Source organism: Ornithodoros turicata, chromosome 3 (genome assembly GCF_037126465.1).
Source record: "Ornithodoros turicata isolate Travis chromosome 3, ASM3712646v1, whole genome shotgun sequence".
NCBI lineage: Eukaryota > Metazoa > Arthropoda > Arachnida > Ixodida > Argasidae > Ornithodoros > Ornithodoros turicata.
This window is the reverse complement of record NC_088203.1, coordinates 46,822,768-46,845,834: the sequence shown is the minus strand read 5'-3', so window position 1 is coordinate 46,845,834 and position 23,067 is coordinate 46,822,768. Positions and strand designations below refer to the sequence as shown.

At 44.7% G+C, this 23,067-nt stretch overlaps 1 protein-coding gene across 2 annotated transcripts in view; it reads left to right on the top strand.

Moving 5' to 3' along the window:
• The window catches only part of LOC135387008 (uncharacterized), a 304,499-nt gene extending 282,323 nt beyond the window's left edge, over positions 1–22,176 (top strand). The window contains exons 25-30 of one of the 2 annotated variants that reach the window (XM_064616447.1): positions 32–46; positions 940–1,023; positions 1,567–1,587; positions 1,651–1,683; positions 1,972–2,050; positions 21,863–22,176. In XM_064616447.1, the coding sequence (XP_064472517.1) occupies positions 32–46; positions 940–1,023; positions 1,567–1,587; positions 1,651–1,683; positions 1,972–2,050; positions 21,863–22,045 (415 nt within the window). In that variant the 3' untranslated portion in view covers positions 22,046–22,176. The remainder of the gene's footprint in view (positions 1–31; positions 47–939; positions 1,024–1,566; positions 1,588–1,650; positions 1,684–1,971; positions 2,051–21,862) is intronic. The other variant, XM_064616448.1, reaches the window with a different exon arrangement.
• The last annotated feature ends 891 nt before the right edge of the window (positions 22,177–23,067 follow it).

The following is a 23,067-nucleotide window of genomic DNA, read 5'->3' as shown; positions in this document are numbered from 1 at the left end:
TCTTCCTGTATTCCGCACTTCTTCCTCACAGGAGAGTAGACCACATGTAAGTATCCTGGTAATTAACCCACACTCGTCACGACGCCAGCGAAGTAAGCACTCCAGGTTTCCTCGGAATCACGCCCTACCGCAAACAGTGATACTCGTTTATTGGACCAGCAGTAATTTTGGCGCTCCCGAAGAGGCAAACCAGTAAAAACTCCCCAGCATTACCGTCAGCGCCGCACCATCACTGCACTCATTTGTTGGGCGCACTCGTATTCACTCCCGTTCCGTTCCCCGCGTTTTGTCTATCTAAATTAGCGGGTCAAAAAGTACTACCCCTACGTCTACGATGTTTTCCACACTGCGCGTGACCTTTCCACTTTCCTGCCAACTACTGTAACCGACTTGCTGAATGGTCTTGAGGCATATTGCTTCATAAAGGACACACAATGTCAAACCAATTCGAACAAGGGGAGAATCTAAAGGCTAATCACAAAATTTGGGCGTCCTTCAAGAACACGGCATTATGATGCGTCATGACAATAGGGGGATTATTTTAAGATCACCAAAGATAATTGAAGGCGATGTCACCAGCACCACGAACGACGTAACGTACTACACGTCGATAGGCATCATCCAGTTTGCAAATTGCTTACAACCGTATGCCACACGATGTTGATATTTCTAACACATTTTCTCGATACAGGAGTTCTGTTAAGCTATTAGACTGATTCTAATGTCTGATGTTGTTTTTACTGGGATGCTTCTTGTTTACAATGTGTAACATTACAAGGCTGGATGCCGTTATGTGCACATTTAAATCAAACAAATGTCAAATAGCTGTTGCTATCAGCAAAATGAGGACAGGCATTTGGAATACGCGTCCACTACACGTTACTGGAAAGGTCGAGTGCCGACGGTCAGGGTGATTGGACCACTCATATCATATCGCAGGATGAAGCAAGCGGCTGATGTTCCCGAAGGCATTGACTACGGTCAGGCGGACGAGGAGCAGAGGAGGATGAAGGAAGCGGCAGAGTAAGTACTCTGCAGAATGCGTTATCTGTGAACGATATTGTGATATATGTTTTGGCTGTTCACCGATAAGTGGCCTGTGAGGATTCGTCAAAGCAGGGTGCCTGAATACTAGCCCCCTGTGTGTAGAGTGAAGTCACACCCTTTTGAGAAGGGAATGCCCCAAAGGCGCCATGTTTACGCCCACGCTTCCCATACAGGAGCTCTATGTACCGGCTTCGCCCACTTTTTCAAACCTCTCTCTCCTATATATTTACTGAACTCCAAATTGTAGTGTATAGCTTAGCGTATAGCTGCACTTTTGTGAGCGCATCGTGTGCTATGCGTGGGCGCAAAGATGGCGGAAATTCGTAGCAGACGACACGGTTGTCTTCACGCTATGCAAAGGGAGCTGCTATTGAGGCGCCCTACGTCATAGTGTTGTTCCACCTTGAGGCATCGTAAACGAATAACATGTCTGCAGTTCACTGGCATGTCGCGGCTACAACGTTGCACATATGGTGGATGATTCTTCTGGCATTACCTGTGTCACGTTTCCTATTTCAGGAAAGCGAAAGCTCTGCGAAAGTAAGCTTGAGTCCCTCAGTGATAATCTAGTGCTAAGTGAGTTTCAGTGCAATGTCATTCCAGGATGAAAGTAACGCGGATTGAAGAAGCTAGAGAGTAAGTTAAGCAACGCCTCAATATGCGGCTTCGTTACTTCACATTCACTTTACCAAATACTCACCAGTGTGCGAAATGCTGAATCCCGCTCTAGTTAGTAGTACGGTTAGTAGTTCTGTGTTCATTTACGATGAGATACACTCAGTGCTCAAACTCAAACGGTTACTCACGTAAGACAGCTGCCACGTAATTTTCACATATTGCCGATTGTTGAACCTACGACGTGTGTACGTAACATGCATAGTAGTACGCTGTGTGTTAAGAGTAATCCCGTGTATATACTTGCAGGCAGAAAGAAGGCAACATCCGAGGTGCACTAATGGCAATGGTGCCACTGGCGCCACTCAGGGTGGTGGCGGCTAAAATAGTGAGTAATACTCAGTTGCTTAACGAGTGTCGAGTGTGACGAGAGAAAAGGTGAGATGCCAAAAAAACGAACATATGTTCCTGCTACGGCAACAGCTCTTGCGAGGTGCCAAGAGCAACTAGGCCACCGAACAGGCTGCGTATTCTTCTACGTCCCACCGTTCTGGCGTCGCTCATGATTATAGTTGACTCTTGACGCAAAGCACGAAATATACTCGAGAGAACAGATGTTCTGAGGCTGGAACAACATAGAAAGGACAAGCACATACAAAGCCCCAAATTCGCCAAGTGAGGCCTGCCATGATCATGAAGACGAATCACTCTCTAGCACAACATCCCATGCCTTTTCTTGCGAACCGCGTTTCGGACGGCGCCCTTTATCAACGTGTAGTAGATGTCGGCATTTCTCCTGACCGTGCATCTCCCAGCAGACGGCTGTATCTTGCTTCCCTTTGGCGGCGGTAAAAGCCTTCTGTCGCGATGACATTATGCATCCTGGTGTGACCATATGTGATGACTGATTGGAAGAATACGTCCCCTGGATTGAAACCGGATCAGCTGCAGCTGGAAGTCTTCCATGCGCGCTCCCTTCTGGTCAGAATGAGATATCGGGGAACCCATCTGACACAGACTTTGCGGAACAGTAATTGTTCGATTGTGAATCATTAGTGAGTTTTAGTATATCGTACGTTATCGCCTCTGCGTACGTATGTGATAGCGTTGGAGGTATTGCTCACGCGCAAGACATAAACACAGCTTTGCGTATGGCGCAGGTGCACCATGGTATCCCTTACGTAGGCAAAGCGACAGCGTACGATATACAAAAGCTAACTATTGTCCCCACAGAGCCGGCGCTAATATTACGCTAAGCTACAATGTCCCTAACTGTTCTGTAGCGGGTTCTCTAGGACGGCTTGCGCAACGTCTGCGATGTTCACTGGCGTGACTGCAGTCGAACGAACGTGTCCATGTGGTTCATTCGTCACCATCTCCCGTCGTTCGCAATGCTGTATGCACCATTCGTACGCTCTTCTCCTGGACATCGTTTGTTCCCCTTACTGTGCCTCTATAGTCTTTGCAAAACCTCAGCTGGTTTGACGTTCTCCTTTAGAAACTACTTGATTATGCATCACTGTTTCACAGCTACAGAAACACTGCTCTCCGCCGTGATAGCTGCTGCTGTTGCACTTGCACTGCTCCATGTACTACACGTGCCGCTGACGCGAGAAGGATTGCACTTCATCCTTCGAAAGTTTTATTCAATTTCAATTTTTATTTTTACTTTCCTTTAGGATGAAAGAGAGAGTAAAAAGCCAGAAGGCTTGACCAAGACTCTGCTTCCAATTCAATTACATTTACTCACCGATTTTTCTCGAGCAAACCTGCCTGTCAACCATTAAAGACACTGGTAATTAGCTCGAATCGTGCGCTTGGAAGCAAAATGCCGACGTACCATGTTTTCCAATTCTCCGATTTCGGGAACTATCAATAATGTTGAGAAGGACTGAAACTAGCATCCACTCAGGTTCAAAAACAGACATAGAATGCAATGCCTCGTTTATTGCTCAGTGCGAGCTCGGTTCATCCCCCGTCTTCCTCCTTTAATGAGCCGATCTTCAACATCCTCTCCCGCGGCGCTGGTTGCGTCTGCTTCCAAAAGGTACAGTCCCTGTAACGGGCGTCGGATCTGCTGTCTCACTCGCAAGGAGGACCCAGGTGCATCGCGCAACACCGTCATTCCCAGGAATAGACTGGAAGACGCGGCTAGTTTTCTATGTGAGGGGAAGCAAATTGTCGTCCTCTATTACCACGACAACTCCGACCTGCAGGGTGGTTCTTGGGGCCGGTGCGGCGTGATGACCTGACCGGAGCAAGAGGAGATACTCCCCTTTCTAGTGTACCCAGAATCGCTTTAAAAGAGTGTCTCGGAATTGAACTCTGCGTCGTAGGTGGACGGGTATAGAGGTCGCTGCCAGTATCTGTGTTCTGGATGGTGGACTGACGGCGCATTTTTCCAACATGAAGTGTTAAGGGGTCAAAGCCGTCATCGTCATCGATTTCTTCAGTGTGTAAAGGGCCGGCTGTTAACGTCGCGAAAGGACAATCTTCCACTCCCTTATCCACTAATGACTTATGTCCTAACAGCAATGAATCACATCCTTCTGCGTTTCACCGCGACCAGTCGCGACAAAATATGTAAACCGACACCAATTAATTACAGTAACAAATGAACCGCTTCGGTGGGAGATTTTCTGTAAAAGGTATCCAGTGAAGGTCTCAAAAGGAGCAATACCCATTTTAATGCCGACGACGCCCTGCTTTAGGATTTTTCTTTTTTTACGAAGCTCATTTGAATTTTTATTTAAATAATGAGCGCCTCCCACTCATTCACACGGTGCGCAGCTTGTAGGTGCTATCGGACAGATACACGTGAAAAAGAAAGTTCGTCAATTGGTGCTCCCGTTCGCGAATTATTTTGCCCGGGGATTTAACTGAGACACCCGGTATATGCTGGAAGGCCTCATGTCATAAAGGGATTTGTGTTGTGCGTTTCTTTGTTCGTTCGCTTGTTTTCGCCCCACACTCAGGTATATGCTGCCCTAGTAGCACAACTTGTTACCGGAACGTTGTGGTAATGTTTTAGCCAAGCGTTGCAGAAACGTGGCTACTCTACTTTTGAAAAGCTGTTGCATCACAGCTTCTCAGGATCAGGCATCACAGGAAAGCACTTCTGAAACATTGTGACAGCACTAGAACCACATTTCCCCAACACAAATACAATATTTCCCTCATGTTTCCACAATATTGTGACACTGTTATAGCAATACTCTTCAACGCACACACAATATTGCGGCAACATTTGGGTAATGTTTTCGCTACATTATGACAGCGTTACAGCCATATTTGTTTAGCACAACACAACATTTAGGCAACAGTTATGGAACGTTCCTACAACGTTGTATAGCGTTGCATCCATATTTGTTGAACACACCGCAGGTAACACCGAATAGTATGACAAAATTTCATCAATGTCATACTACGACGTTCGCCGAACGTCGCTAATATCAACAACTTTAGCTCCATTTGCAACGTTCATTTGTAACACTGGAGCAACGTATACACAACACTGTGGCACACTATGTGCACATTTTTCAATGCGTGACTACATAAGTGCCGTGCCCCTCCCGCATTACCAGGAATGGGGAGACCCGTATTTCCATCATGCAGGAGAGCTACCTATGGAGGTAGACTGTGCTGGGGAAACAGCTGGGGCGTCCCCCTGCATGGAGCATATGCTGAAACACAAACTGTCGGGGTACTTCCATTAAGTGAATTTCGGCGTAAAAGATTTGTAGCAGAGACAATGATGCATACTTGCAATTAACCCATGTATCTATAATGAGTCACGTATACCCAACAAGATTCCTGACATCCCTTCCTGTCAAGAACCATGTTTTTAAGTCAAGCTTGCGTTATATGGGGTATTAACTGAGAGGAATGCACGAGACCCTTTCACAAAACATCGACATGCCGGCGCCTGCGAATATGTTGCCTGAAATGTCGTATATCTTTTCCGACAAATATCGCTGTAACGCTGGAGAAATATGGAGAGGTGTATGGAGAAATATTGGTGTTGTCTTCATATTCAATTTGCACTGAACTAGTCTGGCTATAATGCCGTCTCGGTGTTGCAGAAATACAGCGCAAATATTGCAGCCACATTGTATTTGTGTTGGAGAAATATGGCTGTAACGGTGTCTCAATGTCGCAGCAGCATTACACAGTATGTTCCTCAATATTGTATTTGTGTTGGAAAAATATGATTGTAATCCTGTCTCAATGTTGTAGCAACGTAGCACAAATGTTGCCTTAATGTTGTATTTTTTGTTGGAAAACTATGGCTGTGACGCTGTCTCAGTGTTGTAGCAACATAACACAAATGTTCCCTTCATGTTTTATTTGTGTTGAAGGAATGTGGCTGGGACGCTGCCTCAATGTTGCGTAAATGTTCTCCAGCATAGATGCTAGCAAAAAAAAAGAAATAAAACAAGAAAAGAAAGAAAATCAAGGAGACTTTTCCCACGTACGCGCAGTGTTTGAGATAACATTTTCACAACTGTCTTGCAAAATATAGCGTGAGTATAAGGTATGATCAATGGCTTGGATGATAAATGATGTTGGACGGCGACTGAGGAACGTTCAGACACTGTTGCCTAGCAACATTGGAGAAGCATTGCAGTGCCACGTTGCAGGAACATCGTAAAATGGATCCTAACGTTGGTCCACTTTTGGTAATATTATAATAATGTTAACGGATGTTTCAAAACGTTGCTCTACATTGGGCAACGTTTGCAATGTTGATTCAGCGTCACGGCAACAATGTGTGCTACTAGGTGCCTCCATAGTCATGGCACGTGGAAGTGGTGGATGCGTGGACGACAATACGTGGGTTTTTCGCCGTGGGTTTTTGTGGGTTTTTCGCCACCGGTCATACCGTGTGTTCTGTGCGGACTCCTGGTGGTTACTCCAAAGGTCGTGGTGCCGATTGGGCGATGGTGGGTTGGAATCCTACCACTTGTTGTACAGTCCGGGGTTTCCCTGGCTATTTCTGGGAGTTTCTAGGCGGTACAGTTCCCCTGAAGCCGGTCCAGGACGCACACTAACCTCCCAGTCCTACCCTCCTTGGTGCTGTCATCTTCCCGCGCCTGTACGCCGCTCGTAGCTTCAGTTGTATTGGCGCCGCTAACGCCGCGGAATAAAAAATCCAAATTGCTTCGTGCCATTTCCGTACACTAAAGAGGAAAGACTAAGGAACCTAGCTGTTGCGGCACTGGTGTTGCCCTGATTGGCAATAGACTGTTTCACACTCGCTCGTTTCTTATTACCTTGACCGGTACCTAGGCGGGTTTTAACGCGCTTTACTCTTTTTGTCAAGGACGGCAAACAAACAACAACTTTATTTCAGGATGACGGGTGGGGAATTTCATCGCCGGGGGTGATACTGTACCCCATTGCTGAGAATGAAGTAATGGGCCCCGTTACAATGAGGATCAAAGTCCTGTGGGGTCCAAAAAGGAGGACGCCAGGACGCCAAGTAACGTGTACGAGTATGAAAAATATGAGCACCATAGCTTCTCCAAGTAGCAGAGGGTTCTTCGACTTGGTGTTGCAAATGAATGACGACGAAATACCTTGCGGTTAAGAAGCCTGCCTCACCCGAGGCGCTTGTTCCGTTTCGTCTTTGGGTGTGAGATTAAAACGAATTTGGTGTCCTCAGCTGACGGGTCGTCTTCGGTGTCTCCGGTTTCTTTCCCCTTAAATTTGGTGCCGATACCCGGAAATCCCCCTTTTCGAAAACAGAATAGCAGGGCGCTCTATATGCCTATTCATCGTCCGGCGTTGTGGTGATGCGCCCAATGCGCCTGCCAACACGGGTAGCGTGTCACCTTTGGCGATGAGGCCCCCCATTCATCATCTTAAAGTAAAGTTGTTGCGGTTGTTCACTTGTCTGTAGCTAGTTCGTCTCGCGTACCCATCCAGTCCACCTAGCTTACCTGGCCAATCTGACTACGTCAGCGGATGTCAACAGTTAATTTTCGCTCGTAAGTTGGGAAGGTGAAAAGCTCTCCTTTGTCCGATCTGCACACCCTACTACACATCGAAACGAAACAGTTACAATGAAAAAATGGCTAGGCAGCAAGCGAGCTGGTGAATATGATGCATTGTTTATTGTTTTTTGTTTTTTTTTCTGGTGCTACGCAAAAGGGAACCAAATCCCTGTCTAGGCGAGAACACCAGGACAATATCACAAGGTTAAATGAACAGTTAAAAATGCACAAGGAGGGAATAAAAAAGAGTAATGTGATCATTGCATCAACATCCGCATTATGTTTTTCTTGAACATAGCGAGAGAAACATTAAAAAATTGGTTACAATATTCATTATAATACTTAGCTACTAACACACTTATCTTATCATGAGAGTAGTTTGTACGGCCAGTGGGAACTCGTAATTTATATGAATGTCGGAGAAGATAAGGCACAGAGTGAGCACTCAAACTGAAAGATGAAAAAAATGATTCTCGAATTTCAGACACTCCACAAAAGGTCATCACTAACAACTTGTAGGTAAAAAGCTGCGTCACAGTAAGAATATTATATTTTTTAAACAGTGGTCGAGAACTGACAAAGTGCCCAGCACTATCGACTGCACGAACGGCTTTTTTCTGCACTCTCAACAGGCTAGATAAATGAGTGAATGCCACCGTACCCCATACCAACAGGCAATACTACACTTTGGAATGAATTAAAGAAAAATATAGCATACGCTTGACTTTGCTAGGAAGGGTGTCGCGGACTCTGCATATCATACCAGCTGCTTTCGCGGTTTCTCTTCTTAAATAACGAACATGTTCAGTCCAGCTCAGGTGTTCATCAAATAGCACACCAAAAAATTTAAAACAACTTATTCTCTCCACAACACGGTCGTTAAATAATATTTTTGGCTCGTAGGCTATGGTTTTATTGCGTGCTCTTAACAAAATGTATTTTGTTTTACCTACATTTAATCTCAGCTGATTCGAAGCAAGCCAAAGAGAAAGATTTCCCATAACGAGGTTCATTTGGTCTTCTAGGTGGCTAACATTGGAACTTGAAAGGAAAATACTGGTATCGTCGGCATACAGAATAAAACTAGCAACGTTTGAGATAGTGACAATATCATTGATAAAAAGTAAAAAGAGTGTAGGCCCAAGTATTGACCCCTGAGGAACGCCGGATATTACAGGCATTACATTCGAATTTACATTATTAGCAGCAACATACTGTTTACGGCCGGAAAGGTAGCTTGCAAAAAGATTCAACGCAACGCCTCTAATGCAGTAGTGGGACAGCTTGTCCAATAACACAGCGTGATGTAAGCTGTCAAAAGCCTTCTGTATGTCAAGAATAAGCCTACAGTAATGTGACCAACTTCGAATGCGCTCAAAATATCCTTTTTAACCCGAAGAAGTGCCATCTCAGTTGACTTCCCTTTCTGGAAGCCGTACTGCATATGGCTTAACACATTATGTCCACTCAAAAAAGAAGTAAGCCGTGCCTGCAATACCTTTTCGATTACCTTGGAGAACAGAGGAAGCACGGAAATGGGTCTGTAATTTAAGAGGCTCTTCACATCAGTTCCTTTACTTAGCGGAGTGACTCTAGCAAGCTTTAAACTATCAGGAAATATTCCGGTTGAGAAAACAAGATTACATATTTGTGCTAGTGCACAGGATATCAAACCTGCAGCGAACTTCACAGGTCGCGGCTTAATACCGTCGTAGCCTGCCGCTGTTGAATCCTTCAAACTAAGAATTACCCGTGTGAGCTCGTATTCAGTAACAGGAGTTAAGAACATTGAATTAGGTAAAGTATCAGGAAGGTAGTCACGATGTGAATTGTCCGCATCTTCAGTCAGGCCCGACTTCAAAAAATGCTCATTCATTTCGTTCGCCAACGCTACTCCCGTTAACAGCTCACCTTGATGAGATATTACAATTGGGTCTGATTTACCGGCCTTCCTTCTCAACGCCTGGTTTACTAATCGCCACGTGTGACGGGAGTCCATTTTAACAGAATCAAAACTCGCTACGAAATATTCGTACTTTGCTGTGTTTATACGTTTTTTTACTTCACGCCTAAAGGTCTTGTACTCGTCGAAAGCAATCACATTTCCTGTGTTTAAAGCCCGTGCTAAAAGTCGGTTCCGCCTCTTTAACAGTCTAAGGATATCAATCGAAATCCACGGTTTGCGTGTTCTACGCTTCCGCCTCCGAAAACGAGTAAGAGGGAAACATGTGTCATAGGCTGTTTGAAAAACATTCATAAATGCGTCATAGGCTTCAGTAGAAGTATGCTGCCTGAGAACTTCAGAAAGTGGAGCGTGCTCTAAACAGCGATAAAATTGCAGTAAGCTGGAGTTGTCAAACCTGCGGTACAAGAAATCTGCAATGGGAACGTGGCGTGAAAGGTTCCCTTCCATCACGCAGAAGATCGGAAGATGATCACTAAATGATGCATTTAAGACACCTGCCTTTATCACAGTGAGATCTGTGCTTAAAACGAAAAGATCTAAAATAGACGCGGAACTGGACGTTACACGAGTAGGAAGATGTAAAAAACCCCGAGACGTCGAAAAGTGACCACGAAACTTCGTGTTGTGTCTGTCCCTTCGTGTTCCCTAGTCTCGGGGTTTTTACATTATGAAACAGTTACGCCCGTCTTGGAGAAGGAAGAGACGTAAAGACCATGTGCGCATTGTGATATGGTACTTTCTGTTTTTCGGGGTATTTTGGAGGGCAAACAAAAGCCCCAGAAATACCCCGTACCCCGTACCTTAATGGCAGCGCCCCATGCAGTGGGGTATTTCTCTAGGCGCTCTACGACTGTCCGGGTGACACCCGACTCTTAAAGCAATACAGTTCAAAAGTTACCTCAGTATGCATCTTTGGTTACTTAATTGGGCACAATAGAGGACTGGTAACAACATCTACTTGGATTCGTTCGCGTTGAGCGCTTCGTGTTTTCTTAGAGGAGCTTGAGAGGCGCTTAGAAAATAAACTGTTATCGCGTGATATCAAGGCGCTAGCTTGAGGAACCACCATGCAAAAGATTTCGTTAGTGCGAATTTCACGAGAAACCTACTTTACAAGTATGCGCGCAGAGGCGGCGAGCTCACTCACGCTACTCCTGAAGTGTCGTCACATCGAGTCATTCAGCAATCAGTACTTTTTATTGACTGTCGATAATCGAATGCTAGCGGGAACGACCAGTCGAGAAGCGGGCCGGGCTGCGGCAAAATGAAACTGCAGAAAGATAGAGTGTACGCTCCAAACTATTGGGAAGACGGAAGAGTGGTAAACGAAGGAAGGGGCGTTTCTGACCCGCGAGATTAAAAGCTGCATTGCGAACCAGGACTTCAGGCTGCTGACATACTTTTTGTGCGAATATTCATATATCCCAAGGATTCTAGTCCTAATTTCTACCATTCCTGACATATATTTTTGTCGATCGGGTCCTTCCATGCTGATTTAAAGCTTCGTGAGAGCAAATTGAAGCCAGTTGAGGCGCCTTGTATGCTATACAATGACTTCCTAATGCTCCAAAAACACACATGCACTAGCCGGACATTGTACTTGTAGAAACTACAGTGACATTGTAGCCTCCCACTATCACGATGGGTATCTCGATGCGGCTGCCGCTGCTTTATCTGTTAGGACACAGCAGCTCTAGGTACGAGCTAAAAAAATATGCTTATACTATTTCGCTATATAAATAAACGTCGCCCCGAGACTCAGTACGCAGAACAAAAATGCCGTCCGTCCACGTGATGCGGTTCGACGAATTTTCGGAAGAAGCCGCAAAACTCTATAGCTGCCGACTCTCCGAGAGTAGGTGATGTCATGGAGAGTTGGAGTCTCTCTTCTGGCAACAGCATTAGCGTCTTCGCTCTTCATCCAACGTTGGAAATCTGCTAGTACCTGTGGCGAGGAAACGAAAATCGATCTTTGAGGAGCTGTGTTGCCAACCGCGTTATAGATTGCGGATCCCATGACGTCATGAACTAGAAATTAATTTTGATGCTTCCGCTTCACATGGAGAAATAAAATTTCGGCAGAATATAGTGTGTGTAATGCAATAGCATCAATTCAGTGAGATAAATTCTGAAGACACAAGATTTAGTCTGCAGAGGAATGCGTGTCTCCTTTATGGAGAGTGTAGGATTTAGGCCCTGAGCGTGAGGTTCATCAATATTAGAGATGGGACGAATGCAGAATTTTTCGCAGTCGAATCCGCGAATCCCGTATTCTGTTGACAGTTGCGACGCAATACACAAAAGACGAGACAGACGATGTCGCACCGTGCGACATCGTCTGTCTCTCGTTTTGTGTACTGCGTCGCAACTGTCAGCAGTATGTACCAACCTGCCCGGTCCTGGTTACAATCCCGAATTCACCCGTGTACCCGTATTCACCAGCCGACTTAAACCATTTGTTTAGTGACGTCGGGTTTAAATCGACCCCGTGATCTCTCCGGCTATGAAGAGCCTCCAAACGGTTGACCACAACGCATACGCATTATGCACATTGTCACGAGACGCTTGAGGGGAGGGAGAAAGTATCAGACGACAGGGCTGCGAAGGAGGAGGAAGGCTGAAGGATGAAAGTCACTGAAAAGGTTAGCCGGCTGTAGGACTCGAACCCATATCTTCTGGATTACCGGTCCAGGGCTCTACCAATTGAGCTAAGCTAACACGCCTTCTCAGACACTTCCAGGGTGCGTCAGTCCTACAGCTGGCTAACCTTTTCAGTGACTTTCATCTTTCATCGTTAATTTCTTAGGCAATTTGAGGCTTTGTATGTATTTGTCCCTTCTATGTTGTTCCAGCCTCAGAACATCAGTTCTGTCATGTAAGGAGGAAGGCTCCCGTTTGTTTTTGTTTTTTTTATGATGAGGTTGTTACGGAAGACCTACCCTGGCACTGCTGTAGGTGGTTGCGGATCAGGGTGTCGGAAATCGGCGGTTAGACCTACCTCTGTATATGTTAATGACAAGCTCTGCGAGATATGGTTGTTATGGTCGCTAAAAAAGTGTACATAAAGAGCGTTATGTTATTTGAAAGGCAGCAGTAGGTATCCTGACGGAGGTGATCGTTGTGCTTTTGTCAGTGTTTTTATCTACATCGACCATCGCTTATTTATCGTCTGTTGTGCGATCTGTGTGCTGAACTGCAACGATCGAGATTGGCTCCAGATTGATGGGGCATTCCAGCAGCGTCCTTTATACGCTTTCGAGCCTGATGTCATGTGCGCAACGTGTGGGCAAGTGTTTGACCACTGTAGGCTATGTAAGCAGAAATAACATTGATGCCAGGGTGCCCTTATGCTGCATGCTCCCACACGCATAACTTTTACGGTGTTATAGTTTTAAGAAATCGACGTGGTACTTTCAACGTGTCACAAACCTGCAACGCGTTAGAGCATGTCTTTGCTGGCTGTGTTACTTTGGAGCGCAACTCATACGGAAAACGTGCTCAGGGTGCTGCCTTGTTTACGCCCTCGTCCTGTGTGTGTGTGTGTGTGTCGTTTGTTTAGCGCTGTTTTCGTCACGTTACCCAGGGCGTCCCTGCTTGTGAGCGTGGAAGTGTCGTCACCCCCCTGTCAATGTGGTGTGCTGCTGTGCTTAACTCTGACCTCTTATTTCTGCATTTCAGCATATTAGATTATTGCACAAATCATTAAGCACTAAAGTGATTGTTCTGTTCAGCTAACAAAGATTCATCGTTACGTTGTGATTGTCTCTTGCTCTGATGAAATTTCACAAAATATATATTTGTCATTACAGTTACTGAGCGTACTTGTCATCTGATATGATGCACTTGACATCACAGACGTCATATTTGTTAATATAAACGGCCACACTTCCATTCCATTACATCTACATCTGAGCCATTCAGATTTTGTAGTTTATTGAGACATGTACACAAAATATAGATGTTAAAATGAACTAAATATCTCATAAATGATGAGGTCTTATACCAGTTTCAAGACTGGTGTTTCAAGGATGGAGCAAACAGGAATGGCCCAAAGAAAACACATACAACAACAGCTGCAACATCATCTACAAACAAGCCTGTGCTGCTATTTTGTTCAATAATTGCATTGTGCTTATTTCTTCAACGTCATATATTATTGAGGAAGCACTTTTAGACACCTGGTTGGGGACTTACATATTTTTCCATGCTGATTCTTTACAAGCTTCTCTCTCAACTTCATACTGCCATTGTAAATTTCACTAGTATTATCATCGCACCATTACATGCCAAACCATCACCACCACCAATGCCTAAAAACTCCCCACAGCTCATGCCATGCCATGCCATAATACGGCTGCCAACAGCACATCATGCACTAAACAAGTGTATAAAGGCGGGGTAGTTCGTACGAATTATCGTGTGTAGGCAGCCAAAAGACGTGGACAGAAGAACGATGAAACGGACGACTCCATCATGCACTACGCTCTGTGAAATCACTCCTTATTTAGGTTTTAATTTAGGCTTCTTGTTCAGAAAGAATTTCCGTAGTGATGCCGTTAGTTATTACTCCGCTCTGACACAGATCACTGAACTTTGACTGTGAAATGACATAAGTGGTCTGTGTGATGCCAACTGCCATTGTACAATTGTGTAAACTTATTTTGTGAATTTTTACTTCAGCAGCTCTTCACCGCTTTCTTGGCATTTTATTTAGTTTTCCAGTCATGGAATAGTTATGGGACTATTTTCCCAGTTTTCCATGCTCTACTGGATTGCAGACAGCCTGAAATACAGACGATAATTCAAGCAACTAAACAACTGGGCATTCGATGATTACATGTTTGTATCGTCCATATTTGTGACCTGCCTCGACTAATCCTCGTTGTTTACACAGGTGATAAAGCTCTGAAAAATTATTGCACAGACTCCATTTCTGCACTGTGTGGTTATGCAGCTTAACTTGCAGCTTTGTACTGAGAGATTGTGCTATTTCTTGAGAAACAACTCACTGGAATATCAAAGCAAGGCAAACCTAGAGGTGCTCATTCTAGCATGAAATCTCAGTGCCACAGCAAACTGTAGCACTGATCATTGTCCGCTTGCTTTCTGTATTGATCTATAGCAGACAGTAAGATGAAGTTCGCAATGGACGCAATGCAAATAAGCTCATACAAAGAGAGGGGTGCAACTTGAAATCAGGTGGATTTTAGCTACAATGTGCTGTATTACTTTTATTAAAATTTACATGATGCTATATCTTTCTTCCACAATTTCAGTTATTTTTTAGCCACTTTGGTAGTTGTCACTTTGCAGAGGCCGACATATTGATCCAGTTGTGTCAGCACAAATCTATGCAACTGGACAGTTTAATGTAGTGAGCATGGTGTACTGCATCATGAAGGACAAAGTCTGGGAGCAGATGTATGGGACATAACACTGAACATGTAGTAAAATAATGTAGATGCCTCTGCATGACTAACCACCTAACTTCAGTAACGAGTGATGAACATGCAGTGTCTTCAGGCAACTTCAGGAAATTAATACATGACGTATGGGGAGATGGTTTGCAAGATATACCAACACCCAAAGCAACAGTTTCACAGGTTCCGCTTCCGTTTCCGTTTCCAAATACATTACGTTGGCACACAAGATGAGCATGTAATTATTTCGTTCCACTTTACTGAACTTTCTGCACCCATAAGAGTGCAAAGAAAATGTGGGAGGAGAGGGGGGTTCTAAAAAGAAACAGAAGTAGTGTGAATTTCCCGTTAAAAAGAAATGAGAAATTCCACACACACAACCACAAGCTATATGAACCTATGGTGAAGCAACCTCTTACACAGACATGTTTTTCGTGTTTTTCATGAGGGTCAGTTTCGTTGGGGATGGCATGGTATGCCATAAGCCTAAGCGAATGCCAGCCACATATTTTTATAGCAATAAATTTTCTTCGCATGTTGCGTTGAGGAACTGCTTACCTGAAACAAAATAAAAAAATCAGGTGTGATACATATACAACCATATGTCACATGCATTTGGTGCCAGTCATTCAGTGAAAGTAGTGTGCATGAGATGCCACATACTCTCCTGGTGACGACGAGGGGGAAGGAAGCTTTCCAGCGTCTGTCGTGTTGTCTCCTATTGCAACAGCATTCAGGCACTGTTTCGAGTGACAGACCCATAGATGTCAGAATCATTTGTCATGACGCTGATGACACACTCTGCATGCATGCTGATGAGCACATGCATAAACTCTGTGGCCATATGACAGCTATCAACAACATAAAATAAGGAGGGCTGGTGTAATATGGATGCATGTTTACCCAGCTTTACTACTGTCGTCTATATCCACATTGAACACATGCGCACAGGAATTAACTATGCGGCCATATGGCAGCTCTCAATAACGTAAAAGAACGATAGCTACTGTTAACATGGGTCCATGCTCTTCCACGTGCTCGTGTGCTCAGTGTATATATAAACGGCTGCACTGGCAGGACAAATCTGTACCCATGTTAACGCAAGCTAACTTTCTTTTAAGTAGTTGACAACAGTCATGTGGCCATGTACAATTTTTCCATGCACTCATGCTACAGCTATGGCAGAACCGCATTTCCATTTTGATGTTGCATGTACCAGCTGACTACTATTATAATTGTCAATACCATCTATTGAGAAGTCTATGGCCTATGTTTTGTTATATTCGTCTGGAAGGTACTATATGCTGTAACTGCAGTTGATCTTATTTTCAACTTTAAGTGCACTGCAATTTGAGCAAGGGAGCTCAAAGTTTCTGTATGCATTGCCCGTTATTCTTACGCAATTCAGCTCTATTGCAGTACACCTCAGATATATTAGTGGAGTCAACATGTGGAATGTAGCAAGGATTTTTTTCCTTGTGCGCCATTGCTCACTTATGTTCTCATGTTACCTCGGCAACAAATTGAGCAGGGTATAGAGAGTGCATGCCTCTATGAAAAAAAAAGTCATCCTTGTGGAACTACGTAACAGCCTTTATTGTCTGAATATAAACACAAGTCTCACGAATACAAAGTTGTTGTGATGAATGAGTCCATAACAGAGAAATTTTGAGAAAGGATCTCCAGAATATCTGTGCTTATACAATGCGCAAAACCTGTCAGTGATTGGTCATGGTTATGTACGTGCAATAGTTAACCTCAAAAGTAATGATGCTTCCAAAAGGTCTGCAGCCTCCTTTAGCACGTGGCTTTTGCAGACGCAGCCCTACAAAAGCATTTCTACTGTTACCAGACGATAAATCAAAATGGAAGTAAGCAGCTGTCTTTTTGAATGTTTTCCAATGTAGCAGTAGTAACACAATACCTGAAGAACTGTTTTTCATTGGTTTCTTCTGTTGTGGCATGCTGAAATAAGTAAAACACACATTTCAGTTTCATCTATGTTTGCTTGTGAATCCAGGGAAAATGGGGACCTCTTTCGCTTTTTCTGCTGTATTTTCGTAATCTGGGAACGGAAAATCTGCTCCAATTTTGTGTGCAGTGTAGTGCAACAACATGCAATATTTCCATGCCTCGATAGTATCCACACAACAGCCGCAAGGCGCTAATGTACTTTATGATCAGTCCTATTGCACGGTTAAATGTCTCTGGAGATTAGACACGCTGCAAACAGATGATAGATACTGGGATGGTTGATAAACACGCCAGTGGATAACGCCCCTCACTTTCTCCATCGGGGCTCGCAACAACCATCTAGCATGTTATTGCTCTTACTGTACAATGACGGGTGTGCTTACAGTGTGTATCACAGGAGATGACCCTCATAATAAGCGCCAGCACTACTTATGCTTTGTTTTTGACATTTGACACATTGACGTTCGGCCATCCGCACGCTCTCTCGGTCCATTGGATTGGTATCTGGATTTTGTCCAGTGGCACATGTCGATGTCACTCTCTTTTACCACACTTTCACGGTGCTTTTACGTTTACCATGCAAGAGTTCGCAATAGCGCCTTCTGAAAAAACAACTGCTGTATTTCCTGCCCCCGGTCAAGCGTTATGCCGCTTGTCTTTACTAACCGTGCACTTAAAACGATTCTGCTTAATTTTTACCTGTTAGACTCCGAATTAGTAAAACATCACCTACCACAACTACTCTACGATAGTTTTTTTCAGCACACACGTTCACAGTTGCAACGTACTTAGGCCGACGTTAAACTAGCCCTTCCCCTAGTTTAAAATACGTCCCATTCAAATACCTGGGTCTTAAACCACCGCTTTAAGTAGCTTGTGTGGATGATCGAAATGTCATATTTGAAGCAAATATTCGTCCCATTGCGATAAAATCCGTCTCCTGGGCGCTTCTAGTAACTATATCAATCAAACGTTACCCAAGAATTGATGAAACATTCTTCGTGAACCTGGGATTAGGCCTACCGGTCACAACCGCTTCTGGCAGACTCAGGCGAAATGCGCATGCGCCGTGCGGGAAGCTCGCTATGTGCGGTGCCATAGGCTTTACAGCAGATGGTGGTCGAGCATGGGGTGGTGATCCAGGATTGGCGAACGAGAGTCTCACGTGATCGATTTGGTCACTAAACCAATGATTTAAGGAAGTTGGTGAATACGGGTAACAAGATTTAGTCCGCAGAGGAATGCGTGTCTCCTTTATGGAAAGTGTAGAATTTACGCCCTCAGTGTGAGGTTCATCAATATTAGAAATGGGACAAATTCAGAATTTTCCGGAGCCGAATCCGCAACTCTTATGGATCTTGAGTCTTTCGAATCCTTTCTTAAAAATGAGTTTTAAAAGCCACAGGAAAAACACGCCTACTGAAAAGTGCACCTGAGCAAGGACGGACTCTGTCCGAAAGGTTGTAGTATATTTACGCGCATTTAGGTGTTCAAGGGGTGTATTTTGCAATTTACACCCTACAGCCAAAAGCAGAACACCTATCCAGGTGCAAAGATGGTGTGCTGTACAGTTTACACCCCACAGTCAAAATAGCAACACCTATATTGGTGTAAAAATGGTGTACCGGCTGGGACAAAAGTTTGGGAAACGCACGAGCGGCATCCACCCTCTGCGGAGCGACATCCTGCGAAACAGGGACGTCCACTTGATCAGAGGGGGGCCAGTGGCTGTTATCACTTGCGATAAGGCTGCTTTCAATGCACCTTCCAGGCCAATGTCAGCCTTCCACCCCTGAGTGAAAGTGCCCATTTGCGGTTTCCATTTCCATTTGACACTGCTCGCACGTTCGTTGTGGGTCCTCTGGTGGATGCACGCATAATGGTAGCCTGCTATGGAACTCAGCTTCCTCTAATGGCTCTTGACTGTACCACCCACAGATCACCATCGGCCCATGCATCTAAAGGGAGTAATTTCTTACACCCTACTGCGTTTACACCAGGACTGGTGTACGTTATCAAAGACCAACTTTACGCCACAAGGGGTGTAAGAAATATTTCAATTTACACTCGTCTAAAGTGTGTAGGAATTCTTACACCTTATTGACTTTACACCGAATTTGGTGTGAGTTATCAAACTCCAACTTTACACTCAAAAATGTGTGATATGTTTTAGTGTGATAGAATAAATTATTTATATGTTTCAATCTCTTTAAATCTGAATCCGCGAATCTTATGAATCTTGAGTGTTTCGAATCCTTTCTTAAAGAGGAGTATTAAAAGCCAGAGAAAAAAACGCCTACTGAAAAGTGCACCTGAGGAAGGAAGGACGGACTCCGTCCGAAAGCTTGTAGAATAAATTATTTAAATGTTTCAATCTCTTTAAACACTTATATTATACTAGAATTCACATTCAGGAGAAAACGTTCCCATATACTAGTTCTTAAATGTAATTTATTTAACAAGTTGTTCATTTGACTACAGGAAGTACATAAACTCTCGAGTCTAAATTATTGCCAAAAAAACTCAGAAACAATCAAAAGCAAAACCATGTTACTTTTAACTTGTAGTGTGGGAGTATTGTAACTTGTAATGTATGATCTTGGCGCGCCCCGGGGCCCGAGCCTTTCAGCCTTTCGGCGGACTCAGGAGGCGCCAATATTAAAAAGAAACAAACAAACGTGGTTGGTGGATTCGAAAGATTCGATTCGTCGTTTTGGGCACTAGGATTCGACTTCCCGAATCTCGGATCCCTGCTTAGGATTCTCGGGTTCGGTTGGCCCGTCCCTAATCAATATTCTCCCTGTCGCCAGTCCCCGTGAACATTACCATCACTCCATAAAGCGTAGTTAAAGCGGTCGTACATACACGTATAAACATTGACGAAAGAACGAGCATCGTGCTCGCAACCTCATAGAGGAGAAGCAGTCACAAGAAGGAGTAATTGTCAGCCCTGTATAAGCTTGGTAGGTAGTAGGGAGGGCTCTAGCAGGCGCCCACAGCTCCCCATAGAGCCCATAGTTTGAGATAATTCAGGCAACACTGGACATACGACCAATGAAAATGCGTCGTGATGCCTAGCAGCCAACCAATCAGCAACCTCTCAGTTTGGCTCGGCTTTCGGCCAGCCCTGGCTGCCATTGACTTCTACTGGTTTTCATACCTGGCGCCCGTTATTCCAAAATAACTAAGACATTTTTGATAGGCGAAATACATATTTATTGATGCAACGTATAAACTCAAATGTTTGACTCATATATTCACCGTGCGTACAGGACGTTTCGTTCCTTGAATAGACAGCAACCAAACCAAGTTCGAACTTGCAAAGCACACATGCAGTCTACTTCTGGAGGCGAGCGAAGTCCACGAGTGCGTGCGTTTCACAGATGAGCATCTTCTTCTCATTCTGGCGATGCACCGTAGGTCACACAGTCACGGGAAATACTTTTGTCGTTACGAACACTCTCTTGTTAGTCACTGTATTTGAAAATGCGACAGCGCTCGAAAGTGTTCCTCAGGCGTCAGCTCACCAAGCATTCCGGTTACGACCCGGCAAGAATGTCCGTAGGTTGACACTTCATCGGAGATCAGTACATGGCCAGAGTCATTATAGCTCACGAACAAACCCGCGCGTACACTTCCTCCTTGGTCGTTGTGGTCAACCGACATCGGCGAGCCGCGGAGACGCAGCGACCTTGCTTGGAGCTGCCCGCCTGGCCGACTGCCGAGACTGCCCGCGAAAATTGAGCTGTCAGATATTTCGAAACTTTATCAACCAATCCCGGAGCGCGCTTCCTCCTTTGGCCAATGGGCATCCGTCATGATGCCTGACAATGTAATACCACGTGACTGTGACGTGATTTTATTTTTCTACTGCCGCAAATGCGGGGAGCTGTGGAGGCCTAGCTCTAGTGCATAGCGGATAGAAACTCATGCAGTGGGGCGGAAGGCGGCTAATGTCGTCGACGTTTTAGATGTACCCCAGTGTATCTGTCAAGTTATCTAACACATTATGCGTCAGGGTGCTGATCACAGACAGACGTTGCAATTTTTGCTTTTCCAGGGGTAGGGGACAAAGTGTTCGACCAATAGACACTAGATAATACAACGACGACGCTTGACACTGCAGCGCCCTGGCGGGCAAGGTTCAGATTAGTACGACGACATCTGACTACAGATCTTGACGACCTGGGTGCTCCAGGGAGGTAACGGCCCCCTTGCCCTTCCCCCCTCCCCCCCTTCCCACTCGGTTCGCCAATGATGCTGATCTGACCTCGTTTTGAAGGTTTTGTAGCACTAATGCTCCTACGCGTTGGGTGTCGAGATTACATTTGTCCTGCAACTGCCGCATAGTCAGTACCGTTTACACTCTGAGGTCCCTTCAGATTTCCTTCGCATTCGTTTTGTGGAATATCAACCAATTCTTAGGGTCGTCTTATTCAGTCTTGTCTTATTCAATTATTGGTGTTGTCCTTCTTCAGCAACCTCGCTGTTGGACCTGAAGCGAAAACTTGTTGTATTATAATCTGCTTTATGCTGCACATATCCAGAGTATACCAGATACACCGGCAATGACGTCAAAACGTTGCAGAAACCCCCGGTTACACCCTGTGCAAGTCTGCTAGGAAAATGTGACTGGTTCGCAATTTGACACTAGTGTGTGACTATGCTGCCGTTCGTTTCATTTGGTAGATGATGCCAGTTCGACTATGCCAGTGCATGTGATTTAAAGTGACACTTTTAGTGGTACAAAAACGTCTGTAACGTGTCTTATGCCGTTAACCTGTTGTGCACGCCATATCGCATAGTGTGTCAGAGTAACTGACAGCTGGTCATTTCTGTGCAAGGTCAAGGGACGAGATCAGCCGGGATCTTCACAAGGCACTTCAGAAACACTGAGTTCCCAGACGTCGCCAGCACCACTCGGCACGCAGCAAAATCAAGCATCGTCGCAACCAGGAAGTAAAAATTACTCACCAAATGACAAAAAATACCCCGCAGACGAGCTCGCACCGGTGTTCCGTCCATAACGATCAGTTTAGTGCACAACCAAAATTCACGTCTCTCCAGCGTTATGCAAAGTGCATACTCCAATGTACTTATAGTATCGAATGGTAGATCATCTTTACCGATGAGCCCAATAAAATAAATTTTCACAATTCTCAACCAATTGCAACAAAACAGTCTGCATACTTCTTTGCGTTGAGTCCAGGATCAGGGGTAGAAAAGGTTCATAGTAACGAATGTTTGCTTTGATATTCTGTGTTTGGAATATCACGCGCAATAAAGCCCACTGCACCTGTATGAGCCTATAGCTATAATAAGTAAACCACTATACTGTGCCATCGTTACAGTCCGAAAACTACTGGCCTCGCTGGCTCAGTCAGTAGCATGTCAGCCTTCCGATAACAGTTTCTTTTTTTTTTGTTGTTGTTGTTGTTGGGTAATATTGCTGACCCCCTAGTGGCAACCTAAGCAAAGAGGCACGAGGCCGAACAATAAACACAGCAAGCATAACAAGCAGGATTGTTAACGTTCGGCGGGAACAATACGTATGACAACTGGTAATATCAACAACTGCGAGAGACTATGTTAAGTTGTTAGCAAACATACTTGTTATAGTTGAAACAAACGTGTTTGTGTCATGTAAAGATATGACTGATACATGAAGCAAATTCCACTCAACTGAGGTTCTGTGAACAAAAGAAGGCTGACAAGCGGTAATGCGAGGCGTAGGCAGATAAATATGTCGGCTGTGTCGCACAAACTCGCACAAACCAGAGTAGCGGAATAATTATTTGTATTCTATCCTCACTTCCCTCTGCAAGAGCTGAAAAAATAGTTTGAGTCGATGATTCTTTCTTCGCACAGCGAGCGGTTCAACGCGGACTTCGCTATAGAGAGCTGTGACTGATGAGGATGGGTTACGGACGCCACAGATGAAGCGAAGTGCTAGTTTCTGAACACGTTCTAACTTAAGTATGTCGGATGCTGTGTGAGGATCCCAGACTACGTCTCCATAATCAAGGAGTAGGCGAACAGGGGAAAGATA